This window comes from Salvelinus fontinalis, chromosome 40 (genome assembly GCF_029448725.1).
Source record: "Salvelinus fontinalis isolate EN_2023a chromosome 40, ASM2944872v1, whole genome shotgun sequence".
Lineage (NCBI taxonomy): Eukaryota > Metazoa > Chordata > Actinopteri > Salmoniformes > Salmonidae > Salvelinus > Salvelinus fontinalis.
The window spans coordinates 11724715-11743864 of NC_074704.1; the positions used below are offsets into that span (position 1 = coordinate 11724715).

Genomic DNA, 19150 nt, shown 5'->3' on the forward strand with positions numbered 1-19150 from the left:
CAGACTACAGGAAACACTACTACATAGAGCCGTGACATAACAGACTACAGGAAACACTACTACATAGAGCCGTGACAGAACAGACTACAGGAAACACTACTACATAGAGCCGTGACATAACAGACTACAGGAAACACTACTACATAGAGCCGTGACATAACAGACTACAGGAAACACTACTACATAGAGCCGTGACATAACAGACTACAGGAAACACTACTACATAGAGCCGTGACATAACAGACTACAGGAAACACTACTACATAGAGCCGTGACATAACAGACTACAGGAAACACTACTACATAGAGCCGTGACATAACAGACTACAGGAAACACTACTACATAGAGCCGTGACATAACAGACTACAGGAAACACTACTACATAGAGCCGTGACATAACAGACTACAGGAAACACTACTACATAGAGCCGTGACATAACAGACTACAGGAAACACTACTACATAGAGCCGTGACCACATGGAAATCTCTTCCACATCAAGTAAGTTTAAAACATGTATAAAAACATGCCTTATGGAACAGTGGGGACTGTGAAGCAACACAAACATAGGCACAAAAACGATAACAGACATGCACACACACACATGATAACATACACACACACACATGATAACATACGCACACACATGATAACATACACACACACATGATAACATACGCACTACACATGGAGTTTGTGTTGTAGATACTGTATGTGGTAGTGGAGTAACGGCCTAAAGGGCACACACTTAGTGTGTTGTGAAATCTGTTGTGAATGTTTTGTAATGTTTTTAAACTGCTTTAATGTTGCTGGACCCCAGGAAAAGTAGCTGCTGCCTTGGTCGGAACTAATGGGGATCCTTAATAAATACAAATACAAATACAAATACAACACACCCCAACACAACACACGCCACAATACACACCACATCACAACACACCATACACCACACCACAACACAACACACGCCACAACACAACACACCACAGCACAACACACCACAACACACCATACACCACACCCCACCACAATAGTAGATCCAAGTTGTTGCCATGGGTAACCAAGTTTACCATCAGATACCAACTAACTAAGATATAAATGAAGACATGAGACAGAGAGGAAGTTGAGGTGGAGATTAAAACACCCAGAAACCCACAGCACACCAGTGATGAAATGTTACCATGGTAACCATCCTAGGACGCATCCCAAATGACAACCTATTATATAGTGTTCTATGGGCCCTGGTCTACAGTAGTGCACTATACAGGGAATAGAGCTCTGGTCTAATGTAGTGCACTATACAGGGAATAGGGCTCTGGTCTAATGTAGTGCACTATATAGGGAATAAGGCCCTGGCCTAATGTAGTGCACTATGTAGGGAATAGGGCTCTGGTCTAATGTAGTGCACTATATAGGGAAAAGGGTGTCATTTGGGCCTCAGCACTAGAAAGAGGAAGCTGCTAATGGAATAACGGTTTCTACAGCAACAGAGGAAAGTCCCTAATGTAATATAAGCACCACACTCAGATCAGTTTACATAGTCCCTTACTGATCATCATTATCCAGGTTTACACAGTAAAACTGAACTTAGACCTGTCCTTATGAGGTGGTTTGCAGTGACACAACAGTAACCTCTGTTTGAGGAAGTAGCATGGGGACTAGTGAGGGTAGTGAACTCTCTAACAGTCTAGTTCAGGGGGGGTCAAACAAATTTTTCCAAGTGGGCCTCATTTGGTCTTCAACGAGGTCCGGAGGACTGCACTTAAAATTGGATATATTCCCTTAGCGTCCAATTATCCAAAATTGCTTTTGAAATTTTAGATGCTCACTGACTGTATAGCTTTCATTTGGATGACAGTTATTGTGATTGTGGACTACAGGAAATGGAGGACCGGGTACGCCCCCATTCTCATCGACGGGTCTGTCGTGGAGCAGGTTGAGCGCTTCAAGTTCCTTGGTGTTCACATCACCAACAAACTATCATGGTCCAAACACAACAAGACAGTCATGAACAGGGCACGACAATGCCTATTGCCCCCCCAGGAGACTGAAATGGGTCCTCAGATCCTCAAAAAGTTCTACATCTGCACCATTGAGAGCATCCTGACTGGTTGCATCACTGCCTGGTATGGCAACTGCTCGGCCTCCGACCGCAAGGTACTACAGACGGTAATGTGTACGGCCCAGTACATCACTGGGGCCAAGCTTTCTGCCATCCAGGACCTCTATACCAGGCGGTATCAGAGGAAGGCCCTAAGAATTGTCAAAGACTCCAGCCACCCTAGTCATAGGCTGTTCTCTCTGCTACTGAACGGCAAGCGCTACCGGAGCGCCAAGTCTAGGTCCAAGAGGCTTCTAAAACCCAAGCCATAAGACTCCTGAACAGCTATCAAAATGGCTACCCAGACTATTTGCATTGCCCCCCCTCCCCCTCTCCTTTACGCTGCTGCTACTCTCTGTTTATTATCTATGCATAGTCAATTTAACTCTAATTATATCTACATATTACCACGAATAACCGGTGCCCCCGCACATTGACTCTGTACCGGTACCACCTGTATTTATCCTCCACATTGAGTCTGTACCGGTACCCATTGTATATAGCCTCCACATTGACTCTGTACTGGTATCCCCTGTATTTAGCCTCCACATTGACTGGGTAGCGGTGCCCCCTGTATATAGCCTCCACATTGACTCTGTATCGGTACCTCCTGTATATAGCCTCCACATTGACTCTGTACTGGTACCCCCTGTATTTAGCCTCCACATTGACTCTGTACTGGTACCCCCTGTTTTTAGCCTCCATATTGACTCTGTACTGGTACCCCCTGTATTTAGCCTCCACATTGACTCTGTACTGGTATCCTCTGTATTTAGCCTCCACATTGACTCTGTACCGGTACCCCCTGTATTTAGCCTCCACATTGACTCTGTACTGCTACCCCTTGTGTTTAGCCTCCACATTGACTCTGTACCGGTACCCCCTGTATTTAGCCTCCACTTTGACTCTGTACTGGTACCCCCTGTATTTAGCCTCCACATTGAGTATGTATTGGTACCCCCTGTATATAGCCTCCACATTGACTCTGTACCGGCACCCCCTGTATATAGCCTCCACATGTACCGGTACCCCCTGTATATAGCCTCCACATTGACTCTGTAGCGGTACCCCCTGTATGTAGCCTCCATATTGAGTCTGTACCGGTACCCCCTGTATATAGCCTCCACATTGACTCTGTACCGGTACCCCCTGTATATAGCCTCCATATTGAGTCTGTACCGGTACCCCCTGTATATAGCCTCCACATTGACTCTGTATCGGTACCCCCTGTATATAGCCTCTACATTGACTCTGTACCGGTACCCCCTGTATATAGCCTCGACATTGACTCTGTACTGGTACCGTCTATATACACACTCCACATTGACTCTGTACCGGTACCCCCTGTATATAGCCTCCACATTGATTCTGTACTGGTTCCGTCTATATATAAAGCCTCCACATTGACTCTGTACCGGTACCCCCTGTATATAGCCTCCACATTGACTCAGTACTGGTACCCCCTGTATATAGCCTCCACATTGACTCTGTACTGGTACCCCCTGTATTTAGCCTCCACATTGACTCTGTACTGGTACCCCCTTTATATAGCCTCCACATTGACTCTGTACTGGTACCCCCTGTATATAGCCTCCACATTGACTCTGTACTGGTACCCCCTGTATATAGCCTCCACATTGACTCTGTACTGGTACCCCCTGTATTTAGCCTCCACATTGACTCTGTACCGGTACCCCCTGTATTTAGCCTCCACATTGACTCTGTACCGGTACCCCCTGTATATAGCCTCCACATTGACTCTGTTCCGGTACCCCCTGTATTTAGCCTCCACATTGACTCTGTACCAGTACACCCTGTATATAACCTCACTACTGTTATTTTACTGCTGCTCTTTAATTATTATTTATTTATACATTTTTTACTTATTTGTCTTAAAACTGCATTGTTGGTTAAAGGCTTGTCAGTCAGCATTTCACTGTAAGGTCTACTACACCTGTTGTATTCGGCGCATGTGATACAATTTGATTTGATTTGAGTTAACACCTGGACAGATGAGAGAGAACATACATGTAGGTCCATTATCAATTCAACACAGTTCAGTTTTAGTCATTTAAATGTTGACTGAGATCGTTTAATGGGAAGTATGTTTGCTCCCCTGGGCCAGACAGCCTGTTGGTCCTGTGTGGCTCTGTTGGTAGAGAACTGCCAAGGGTTGAGGGTTCGATTCCTGCTGGGGCCACGCTTGCGAAAATGTATCCACTCTCTTGCCGTAAGTCGATTTTGAATAAAAGTGTCTGCTAGACGACGTATGTTATGTTATGTTAGATATAGACGTAATTAAAGACTGTTCAAACCTTACTGTACCGTATCGTGGGAAGCAGTGCATCATGGTATGTTATGTTATGTTAGATATAGACGTAATTAAAGACTGTTCAAACCTTACTGTACCGTATCGTGAGAAGCAGTGCATCATGGTATGTTATGTTATGTTAGATATAGACGTAATTAAAGACTGTTCAAACCTTACTGTACCGTATCGTGGGAAGCAGTGCATCATGGTATGTTATGTTATGTTAGATATAGACGTAATTAAAGACTGTTCAAACCTTACTGTACCGTATCGTGGGAAGCAGTGCATCATGGTATGTTATGTTATGTTAGATATAGACGTAATTAAAGACTGTTCAAACCTTACTGTACCGTATCGTGGGAAGCAGTACATCATGGTACCAGATTCTTTCCTCACCTGAGCACCTAGCCTGTTTGTTCCCATAGTTACTGTATCCTGGGAGACAGAGGCAACTGTAGCTTCCTTCCATGTTCTGACAGGTCCCTCCCTCTCCACAGATACCAGCAGTTACATTACACTCATCTATATGAGAGAGAGAGAGCATTAACATAAACACTTGAGGTGAGGAGGAGGCAGACAACTGAACACATCCCAGTGAGAAGAAAAATAAGAAACAGAGAAGAAACAAAGTACATTCCAGAACAACAACCTGTGTTGTGCTATTGATTTACTGCAGTTGTAAAATCACTGACAGCTCAGTCAGGCATCAGATTACTGCTATGTCATGTTATGGGTACAGCTGTGAGATCAGGCAGACATCTGGATTGGAACTCGGCCAAAAGAAGGGGTCATGGGGTTAGAGGTCAGGAATCGGGGGTTAGAGGTCAGGGGTCAGGGATAACATGTGTTGTTGCCGTGGTTACTGAGCCCTGATGGACAGGTGCATTTTGTGCACATGTCCAGAGTGCCGCCCACCGGGGGAACCCACACACACTCATCCTCATCTGTAGTGGACACACACACAAGCTAAGCTGAGACCCTCGCATCACAACACACACACACACACACACACACACACACACACACACACACACACACACACACACACACACACACACACACACACACACACACACACACACACACACACACACACACACACGCACGCACACACAAGCTAAGCTGAGACCCTCGCATCACAAACACACACACACACACACACATAAGCTAAGCTGAGACCCTCACAGCACACACACACACATACAGGGTCTCAATTATGTGTGTGTGACAACATAAGAGTATATGTTGTGACAACATAAGAGTATAAGTATTTAAACAAACAAGATGTTACGTGACACACACACACCTCCCCACACAGACTTTTCCACACACACACCCCCACACACCTCCCCACAAACCTCTCCACACACCTCTCCACACAAACATCCCCACACATACCTCGCCACACAGACATCCCCACACACAGACATCCCCACACACACCTTCACACACACCTCCACACACACCTCCCCACACACCTCCCCACACAGACATCCCCACACACACACACCTCCACACACACACATCCCCCAACACACACCTCCACACACACCTCCACACACACCTCCACACACAGACATCCCCACACACACACACTCTGGACTCACCGTTACAATCCCCATCTCCTCTTTTGCTGTTTTCGGAAGTACAGGGGCAGTCGCTACACTCATTGATGTCTACAAGAGGACCAGAGTGAAATACAGACATAAAGAGAGATGGAGAAGGAGAGGGAGAGGGAGAGAGGGAGAGGGAGAGAGGGAGAGGGAGAGGGAGAGGGAGAGGGAGAGGGAGAGGGAGAGAGAGAGAGAGAGAGAGGGAGAGAGAGAGAGAGAGAGAGAGAGAGAGAGAGAGAGAGAATGCAAAAGCATTAACATTAACACTTGAGGAGAGAAGTGAGTGTGTTGTGAAATCTGTTGTGAATGTTTTGTAATGTTTTTAAATTTCTTTAACGTTGCTGGACCCCAGGAAGAGTAGTTGCTGCCTTGACTGGAACTAATGGGGATCCTTAATAAATACAAATACAACACCACAACAACACAGCACACCACACACCCACACCACAACACCCACACCAACACACCACAACAACACACCTCAACACCACACCACAACAACACACCACAACAACACACCACAACAACACACCTCAACACCACAACAACACACCACAACAACACACACCACACCACAACCACATCACAATAACACACAACAATATACCACAAAAACACACACAACAACACCACAACAACACACCACAACACCACAATAACACACCACAATGATCACACCACACACTACACCACACATAACAACATAACACAACACACTGTCTGTTTGAACTACTGGCACACAGCTCAGACACCCATAAATACCCCACAAGACATGCCACCAGAGGTCTCTTCACAATACCCAAGTCCAGAACAGACTACAGGAAACACTACTACATAGAGCCGTGACAGAACAGACTACAGGAAACACTACTACATAGAGCCGTGACAGAACAGACTACAGGAAACACTACTACATAGAGCCGTGACAGAACAGACTACAGGAAACACTGCTACATAGAGCCGTGACAGAACAGACTACAGGAAACACTACTACATAGAGCCGTGACATAACAGACTACAGGAAACACTACTACATAGAGCCGTGACAGAACAGACTACAGGAAACACTACTACATAGAGCCGTGACAGAACAGACTACAGGAAACACTACTACATAGAGCCGTGACAGAACAGACTACAGGAAACACTACTATATAGAGCCGTGACAGAACAGACTACAGGAAACACTACTACATAGAGCCGTGACCACATGGAAATCTCTTCAACATCAAGTAAGTTTAAAACATGGATAAAAACACGCCTTATGGAACAGTGGGGACTGTGAAGCAACACAAACATGGGCACAAACACGATAACAGACATGCACACACACACACATGATAACATACGCACTACACATGGAGTTTGTGTTGTATATACTGTATGTGGTAGTGGAGTCACGGCCTAAAGGACACACATTTAGTGATGTGTGAAATCTGTTGTGAATGTTTTGTAATGTTTTTAAACTGCTTTAATGTTGCTGGACCACAGGTAAAGTAGCTGCTGCCTTGACTGGAACTAATGGGGATCCTTAATAAATACAAATACAACACACCACAACACACACCACACACCACAACACAACAACACAACACAACACACACCACAACACAACAACACACCACAACACAACAACACAACAACACAACAACACACCACAACAACACACCACAACACAACAACACAACAACACAACAACACAACACAACAACACACCACAACACAACAACACAACAACACAACAACACAACAACACAACAACACCACACCACACCGCAACAACACAACAACACAACACCACAACACAACAACACACCACAACACAACAACACAACAACACAACAACACAACAACACAACAACACAACAACACCACACCACACCACAACAACACAACAACACAACACCACAACACAACAACACAACAACACCACACAACACACACCACAACACAACAACACAACACAACAACACAACACCACAACACAACAACACACCACAACAACACAACAACATAACACACCACAACACACACAACACACAACACCACAACACAACACACACCACAACACAACACACACCACAACACAACAACACAACACAACAACACAACACCACAACACAACAACACAACAACACCACACCACACCACAACAACACAACACCACAACACAACACCACAACACAACACCACAACACAACAACACAACAACACCACACCACAACACAACAACACAACACAACAACACCACACCACACCACAACACAACAACACAACAACACCACAACACAACAACACCACAACACACACAACAACACAACAACACCACACCACAACAACACAACAACACAACAACACCACACCACAACAACACAACAACACAACACACCACAACACACACAACACACAACACCACAACACAACACACACCACAACACACACCACAACACAACAACACAGCAACACAACACACCACAACACAACACCACAACACAACACCACAACAACACAACAACACCACAACACAACAACACCACACAACAACACCACAACACCACACCACAACACCACAACACAACAACACCACAACACCACACCACAACACCACAACACAACAACACAACACAACAACACAACACCACAACACAACACCACAACACAACAACACAACAACACCACAACACAACAACACCACACAACAACACCACACCACAACACCACACAACAACACCACACCACAACACCACACCACAACACCACAACACAACAACACCACACCACAACACCACAACACAACAACACAACACAACACCACAACACAACAACACAACACCACAACACCACAACACAACACCACAACACCACAACACCACAACACAACAACACAACAACACAACAACACCACAACACCACAACACAACACCACAACAACACAACACAACACCACAACACCACAACACAACACCACAACACAACAACACCACAACACCACAACACAACAACACCACACCACACCACAACAACACAACAACACAACACCACAACACAACAACACACCACAACACAACAACACAACAACACAACAACACAACAACACAACAACACCACACCACACCACAACAACACAACAACACAACACCACAACACAACAACACAACAACACCACACCACAACACAACAACACCACACAACACACACCACAACACAACAACACAACACAACAACACAACACCACAACACAACAACACACCACAACAACACAACAACATAACACACCACAACACACACAACACACAACACCACAACACAACACACACCACAACACAACACACACCACAACACAACAACACAACACAACAACACAACACCACAACACAACAACACAACAACACCACACCACACCACAACAACACAACACCACAACACAACACCACAACACAACAACACAACAACACCACACCACAACACAACAACACAACACAACAACACCACAACAACACAACAACACAACAACACAACAACACAACAACACAACAACACCACACCACACCACAACAACACAACAACACAACACCACAACACAACAACACAACAACACCACACAACACACACCACAACACAACAACACAACACAACAACACAACACCACAACACAACAACACACCACAACAACACAACAACATAACACACCACAACACACACAACACACAACACCACAACACAACACACACCACAACACAACAAACACCACAACACAACAACACAACACAACAACACAACACCACAACACAACAACACAACAACACCACACCACACCACAACAACACAACACCACAACACAACACCACAACACAACAACACAACAACACCACACCACAACACAACAACACAACACAACAACACCACACCACACCACAACACAACAACACAACAACACCACAACACAACAACACCACAACACACACAACAACACAACAACACCACACCACAACAACACAACAACACAACAACACCACACCACAACAACACAACAACACAACACACCACAACACACACAACACACAACACCACAACACAACACACACCACAACACACACCACAACACAACAACACAACAACACAGCAACACAACACACCACAACACAACACCACAACACAACACCACAACAACACAACAACACCACAACACAACAACACCACACAACAACACCACAACACCACACCACAACACCACACCACAACACCACAACACAACAACACCACACCACAACACCACAACACAACAACACAACACAACAACACAACACCACAACACAACACCACAACACAACAACACAACAACACCACAACACAACAACACCACACAACAACACCACACCACAACACCACACAACAACACCACACCACAACACCACACCACAACACCACAACACAACAACACCACACCACAACACCACAACACAACAACACAACACAACACCACAACACAACAACACAACAACACAACACAACACCACAACACAACAACACAACACCACAACACCACAACACAACAACACAACAACACAACAACACAACACCACAACACAACACCACAACACCACAACACCACAACACCACAACACAACAACACAACAACACCACAACAACACAACACAACACCACAACACAACACAACACCACAACACAACAACACCACAACACAACAACACAACAACACCACACCACACCACAACAACACAACACCACAACACCACAACACAACAACACACAACAACACAACAACACAACAACACAACAACACAACAACACCACACCACACCACAACAACACAACACCACAACACAACAACACAACAACACCACACCACAACACAACAACACCACACAACACACACCACAACACAACAACACAACACAACAACACAACACCACAACACAACAACACACCACAACAACACAACAACATAACACACCACAACACACACAACACACAACACCACAACACAACACACACCACAACACAACACACACCACAACACACACAACACCACAACACAACACCACAACACAACAACACAACAACACCACACCACACCACAACAACACAACACAACACCACAACACAACACCACAACACAACAACACAACAACACCACACCACAACACAACAACACAACACAACAACACCACACCACACCACAACAACACAACAACACCACAACACAACAACACCACAACACACACAACAACACAACAACACCACACCACAACAACACAACAACACAACAACACCACACCACCACAACACAACAACACAACACACCACAACACACACAACACACAACACAACAACACAACACACACCACAACACACACCACAACACAACAACACAACAACACAGCAACACAACACACCACAACACAACACCACAACACAACACCACAACAACACAACAACACCACAACACAACAACACCACACAACAACACCACAACACCACACCACAACACCACACCACAACACCACAACACAACAACACCACAACACCACACCACAACACCACAACACAACAACACAACACAACAACACAACACCACAACACAACACCACAACACAACAACACAACAACACCACAACACAACAACACCACACAACAACACCACACCACAACACCACACAACAACACCACACCACAACACCACACCACAACACCACAACACAACAACACCACACCACAACACCACAACACAACAACACAACACAACACCACAACACAACAACACAACAACACAACACAACACCACAACACCACAACACAACAACACAACACCACAACACCACAACACCACAACACAACAACACAACACCACAACACCACAACACAACAACACAACAACACAACACCACAACACCACAACACCACAACACAACACCACAACACCACAACACCACACCACCACACCACAACACCACAACACAACAACACAACAACACCACAACACCACAACACCACAACACAACAACACAACACAACACCACAACACAACACAACACCACAACACAACACCACAACACAACAACACCACAACACAACAACACAACACCACAACACCACAACACAACACCACAACACACCACACCACAATAGTAGATCCAAGATGTTGCCATGGGTAACCATGTTTACCATCAGATACAAACTAACTAAGATACAAATGAAGACATGAGACAGAGAGGAAGTTGAGGTGGAGATTAAAACACCCAGAAACCCACAGCACACCAGTGATGAAATGTTACCATGGTAACCATCCTAGGACGCATCCCAAATGACAACCTATTATATAGCGCTCTATGGGCCCTGGTCTAATGTAGTGCACTATATAGGGAATAGGGCCCTGGTCTAATGTAGTGCACTATATAGGGAATAGGGCCCTGGTCTAATGAAGTGCACTATATAGGGAATAGGGCCCTGGTCTAATGTAGTGCACTATATAGGGAATAGGGCCCTGGTCTAATGAAGTGCACTATATAGGGAATAGGGCCCTGGTCTAATGTAGTGCACTATATAGGGAATAGGGGTCTGGTCTAATGTAGTGCACTATATAGGAAATAGGGCCCTGGTCTAATGTAGTGCACTATATAGGGAATAGGGCCCTGGTCTAATGTAGTGCACTATGTAGGGAATAGGGCCATGGTCTAATGTAGTGCACTATGTAGGGAATAGGGCCCTGGTCTAATGTAGTGCACTATATAGGGAATAGGGCTCTGGTCTAATGTAGTGCACTATGTAGGGAATAGGGCCTTGGTCTAATGTAGTGCACTATACAGGGAAAAGGGTGTCATTTGGGGCTCAGAACTAGAAAGAGGAAGCTGCCAATGGAATAACGGTTTCTACATCAACAGAGGAAAGTCCCTACTGTAATATAAGCACCACACTCAGATCAGTTTATATAGTCCCTTACTGATCATCATTATCCAGGCTTACACAGTAAAACTGAACTTAGACCTGTCCTTATGAGGTGGTTTGCAGTGACACAACAGTATCCTCTGTTTGAGGAAGTAGCATGGGGATCAGTGAGGGTAGTGAACTCTCTAACAGTCTAGTTCAGGGGGTCAGTGAGGGTAGTGAACTCTCTAACAGTCTAGTTCAGGGGGATCAGTGAGGGTAGTGAACTCTCTAACAGTCTAGTTCAGGGGGGTCAAACTCATTTTTCCAAGTTTGCTGCATTTGGTCTTCAACGAGGTCCGGAGGACCACACTTAAAATTGGATATATTCCCTTGGCGTCCATTTATCCAAAATACCCATTGCTTTTGAAATTTTAGATGCTCACTGACTGTATAGCTTTCATTTGGATGACAGTTATTGTGATTGTGGACTACAGGAAATGGAGGACCGGGTACGCCCCATTCTCATCGACGGGTCTGTAGTGGAGCAGGTTGAGCGCTTCAAGTTCCTTGGTGTTCACATCACCAACAAACTATCATGGTCCAAACACAACAAGACAGTCATGAACAGGGCACAACAATGCCTATTGCCCCCCCAGGAGACTGAAATGGGTCCTCAGATCCTCAAAAAGTTCTACATCTGCACCATTGAGAGCATCCTGACTGGTTGCATCTCTGCCTGGTATGGCAACCGCTCGGCCTCCGACCGCAAGGTACTACAGACGGTAATGTGTACGGCCCAGCACATCACTGGGGCCAAGCTTTCTGCCATCCAGGACCTCTATACCAGGCGGTGTCAGAGGAAGGCCTAAAAAATTGTCAAAGACTCCAGCCACCCCATAGGCTGTTCTCTCTGCTACTGAACGGCAAGCGGTACCGGAGCGCCAGGTCTAGGTCCAAGAGGCTTCTAAACCCCAAGCCATAAGACTCCTGAACAGCTATCCAAATGGCTACCCAGACTATTTGCATCGCCCCCCCTCCCCCCCTCTCCTTTACGCTGCTGCTACTCTCTGTTTATTATCTATGCATAGTCACTTTAACTCTAATTATATCTAAATATTATCTCGACTAACCGGTGCCCCCGCACATTGACTCTGTACCGGTACCACCTGTATTTATCCTCCACATTGAGTCTGTACCGGTACCCATTGTTTATAGCCTCCATATTGACTCTGTAACGGTACCCCTTGTATTTAGCCTCCACATTGAATTTGTACCGCTACCCCCTTGTATTTAGCCTCCACATTGACTCTGTACTGGTACCACCTGTATTTAGCCTCCACATTGACTCTGTACTGGTACCCCCTGTATATAGCCTCCACATTGAATTTGTACCGCTACCCTCTTGTATTTAGCCTCCACATTGACTCTGTACTGGTACCACCTGTATTTAGCCTCCACATTGACTCTGTACTGGTACCCCATGTATATAGTCTCCACATTGACTCTGTACCGGTACCCCCTTGTATTTAGCCTCCACATTGACTCTGTACTGGTACCACCTGTATTTAGCCTCCACATTGACTCTGTACCGGTACCCTCTGTATATAGCCTCCACATTGACTCTGTACTGGTACCCCCTGTATGCAGCCTCCACATTGACTCTGTACCGGTACCCCCTGTATATAGCCTCCACATTGACTCTGTACCGGAACCCCCTGTATTTAGCCTCCACATTGAGTATGTACCGGTACCCCCTGTATATAGCCTCCATATTGACTCTGTACCGGTACCCCCTGTATATAGCCTCCACATTGACTCTGTACTGGTACCCCCTGTATGCAGCCTCCACATTGACTCTGTACTGGTACCCCCTGTATATAGCCTCCACATTGACTCTGTACTTGTACCCCCTGTATTTAGCCTCCACATTGACTCTGTACCGGTATCCTCGGTATTTAGCCTCCACATTGACTCTGCACTTGTAGCCCCTGTATTTAGCCTCCACATTGACACTGTACCAGTACAACCTGTATTTAGCCTCCACATTGACTCTGTACTGGTACCCTCTGTATATAGCCTCCACATTGACTCTGTACTGGTACCCCCTGTACTTAGCCTCCACATTGACAATGTACCGGTACAACCTGTATTTAGCCTCCACATTGACTCTGTACCGGTACCCCCTGTATTTAGCCTCCACATTTACTCTGTACTGGTACTCCCTGTATATAGCCTCCACATTGACTCTATACAGGCTATATACAGGGGGTACCGGTACAAGTCAATGTGGAGGCTAAATACAGAGGGAACCGGTACAGAGTATTTAGCCTCCACATTTATTCTGTACCGGTACCCCCTGTATATAGCCTCCACATTGACTCTGTACCGGTACCCCCTGTATTTAGCCTCCACATTGACTCTGTACCGGTACCCCTTGTATATAGCCTCCACATTGACTCTGTACCGGTACCCCCTGTATATAGCCTCCACATTGACTCTGTACTGGTACCCCCTGTTTATAGCCTCCACATTGACTCTGTACCGGTACCCCCTGTATATAGCCTCCACATTGACTCTGTACTGGTACCCCCTGTATATAGCCTCCACATTGACTCTGTACCGGTACCCCCTGTATATAGCCTACACATTGACACATTGACTCTGTACCGGTACCCCCTGTATATAGCCTCCACATTGACTCTGTACCGGTACCCCCTGTATATAGCCTCCACATTGACTCTGTACCGGTACCCCCTGTATATAGCCTCCACATTGACTCTGTACCGGTACCCCCTGTATATAGCCTCCACATTGACTCTGTACCGGTACCCCCTGTATATAGCCTCCACATTGACTCTGTACCGTAACACCCTGTATATAGCCTCCACATTGACTCTCTAACGTTACACCCTGTATATAACCTCCACATTGACTCTGTATTTAGCCTCGCTACTGTTATTTTACTGCTGCTCTTTAATAATAATAATAATTATTTTATTGTCTTTTTTTACTTTTCTATTTTTTACTTATTTGTATTGAAACTGCATTGTTGGTTAAAGGCTTATAAGTAATCATTTCACTGTAAAGTTCACACCTGTTGTATTCGGTGCATTTGACTAATACAATTTTATTTTATTTGAGTTTACACCTGGACAGATGAGAGAGAACATACATGTAGGTCCATTATCAATTTAACACAGTTAGAGAGAGAGAGAGAGAGAGAGAGAGAGAGAGAGAGAGAGAGAGAGAGAGAGAGAGAGAGAGAGAGAGAGAGAGAGAGAGAGAGAGAGACAGAGACAGAGACAGAGACAGAGACAGAGACAGAGACAGAGACAGAGACAGAGACAGAGACAGAGACAGAGACAGAGACAGAGACAGACACAGACACAGACACAGACACAGACACAGACACAGACACAGACACAGACACAGACACAGACACAGAGACAGAGACAGAGACAGAGACATGAGGATGAAACATTGGCTAAGTACTTCTTACTGTTTCTTGATTTCAGAAGAGAGAGAGGGGAGGAGGGGTTTACATAATATATAACGTCAGTGTTGACCCGTCATTCATCTGTTTTGAACCCAACATTTTTTGCAACAAAAAAATAATACAATAAATAATATATATATAAATACAGTTTTTGGGATCTTGCCAGTTTTGCATGTTATTTTGCCATGAAATACGTGTCACATATCAGTTTGCAAGAGAGAATGCACAAACATAAACATAAACACTTGAGGAAAGATGTGAGGAGGAGGCAGACAACTGAACACATCCCAGTGAGAAGAAAAATAAAAAACAGAGAAGAAACAAAGTACATTCCAGAACAACAACCTGTGTTGTGCTATTGATTTACTGCAGTTGTAAAATCACTGGCAGCTCATCCAGGCATCAGATTACTGCTATGTCATGTTATGGTTACAGCTGTGAGTTCAGGCACACATCTGGATTGGAACTCGGCCAAAAGAAGGGGTCATCGGGTTAGAGGTCAGGAATCTGGGGTTAGAGGTCAGGGATAACATGTGTTGTTGCCGTGGTTACTGAGCCCTGACAGACAGTTACAGGTATATCTACCAGGTGTGTTTGTGCACATGACTAGAGCGCAACGCACACAGTACACACGCACACAGTACACACGCACACAGTACACACGCACACAGTACACACGCACACAGTACACAGTACACAGTACACACACACTCATACGAAGTGACACAGTGAAAGGGGTCCCATATGATAAAAGCATGTTTCTCACCTTTACACCCCCCCTTGCTCTCTGTTAGTGTGTACCCAGACAGACAGATGCAGTCGTAAGATCCTGGGGTGTTCACACAGAATGAGTTGTTGGGGCAATCAGCAGTCTGCTCCTTACACTCGTCCTCGTCTGCACACAGAGATGGAGAGATGGAGGGTGGGAGGAGGAGGAGGGCAGGAGAGAGAGAGAGAGAGAGAGAGAGAGAGAGAGAGAGAGAGAGAGAGAGAGAGAGAGAGAGAGAGAGAGAGAGAGAGAGAGAGAGAGAGAGAGAGAGAGAGAGAGAGAGAGAGAGAGAGAGAGAGAGAGAACGCACAAAAACTTGAGGAGAGTAGTCTTAAAGAAAGAGAAGAAGAAACACAGGACATTCTAGAACAACAGCCTTAGATGAGGGGTGTCAGCCATCCACACAGTTTGTGTGCCATTGATTTACTGCAGTGGGTAAATCAAGGTCACACAGAGTGTTTCTTGGAATTCTTAAACAAATCTACTTTGAAACAAAAATATACATCTCACACACATGGTTGTGGGATTAAAAAAAGAAGACACCTGTACCACGTCAGAGATAGAGCTGAAATGTATAAAATGTTTAGTTTGCATCCAGATATTACACTTTGTATACATCACAGAAGGCTGAAATATAACAAAACTATTTGACATATTTTTTGGGCAGTAAAAAAAAAGTGTTAATTAATTATGAAAAATATTAAGAAACATTCCACCCATGAGGCCACAACTTTCTCCTTCCTTCTGAAGTGTACACTTGTTCACTATTTCTAATCTAAAAGCATTGGATTGGTGGAGGCATGCTAGTGTGAGTTCAGTGAAGGAAAGTGAACAAGTGCACACTTTACGAGAAAGGAGAGATTATTGGGACCAAGAGTCTTAGTTCTGCCGCATGCAAGACGATGTGGTGGGTTCACAGTTCGAACTGGTTTAGGGTACGGGGTCTCGTTCCAGGCTGACTATACTGCAGTCGTTGCATGGCTCCAACCAATGGCTGCGTGCCACGTCATCAACTGTTCTACATCATATGATGTGTTTGGCTGATAGTCGAGTTCCTGTTTGACTAGATGGGCGGGTGTTGTATTGTATCAACCAAAGGCTGCGCTCCACCTCACTGACAGCTCAGTCGGGCATCAGATTGCTGCTGTATCATGTGATGGGTACAGCTGTGAGATCTGGGAAACATTTGGAGTGGAACGCAAACAAATTAAAGGGGTCAAGGGCTAGAGTACTGTTGCCGTGGTTACTGAGCCCTGGCGGACAGGTGCAGGTGTATCAGCCAGGTGTGTTTGTGCACATGCCCAGAGCGGCGCACACCGAGGGAATACATACACCTCCCCACACACACCTCCCCACGCACACCACCCCACGCACACCTCCCCAAACACACCTCCCCACACACACTTCCCCAAACACACCACCCCACACACACCTCCCCACACACACTTCCCCACACACAGCTCCCCACACACACTTCCCCACACACCTCCCCACACACACTTCCCCACACACACCTCCCCACACACACTTCCCCACACACACCTCCCCACACACACCTCCCCACACACACTTCCCCACACACACCACCCCACACACATCACCCCACACACACCTCCCCACACACACTTCCCCACACACACCTCCCCACACACACCTCCCCACACACACCTCCCCACACACACCTCCCCACACACACTTCCCCACACACAGCTCCCCACACACACTTCCCCACACACCTCCCCACACACACCACCCCACACACACTTCCCCACACACACCTCCCAACACACACTTCCCCACACACACATCCTCACACACACCTCCCCACACACACTTCCCCACACACACATCCTCACACACACTTCCCCACACACCTCCCCACACACACCACCCCACACACACTTCCCCACACACACCTCCCCACACACACCTCCCCACACACACTTCCCCACACACACCTCCCCACACACAC

At 45.8% G+C, this 19150-nt stretch overlaps 1 protein-coding gene across 1 annotated transcript in view; it reads right to left on the reverse strand.

The window, feature by feature from the left end:
• LOC129839512 (adhesion G protein-coupled receptor E1-like) overlaps nt 1-19150 on the reverse strand; it is a 51626-nt gene that overhangs the window by 22610 nt on the left and 9866 nt on the right. The window contains exons 4-6 of the mRNA XM_055907016.1: nt 17176-17304; nt 6020-6088; nt 4809-4934 (exon numbers count right to left, since the gene is read on the reverse strand). Of these exons, the coding sequence (XP_055762991.1) occupies nt 4809-4934; nt 6020-6088; nt 17176-17304 (324 nt within the window). The remainder of the gene's footprint in view (nt 1-4808; nt 4935-6019; nt 6089-17175; nt 17305-19150) is intronic.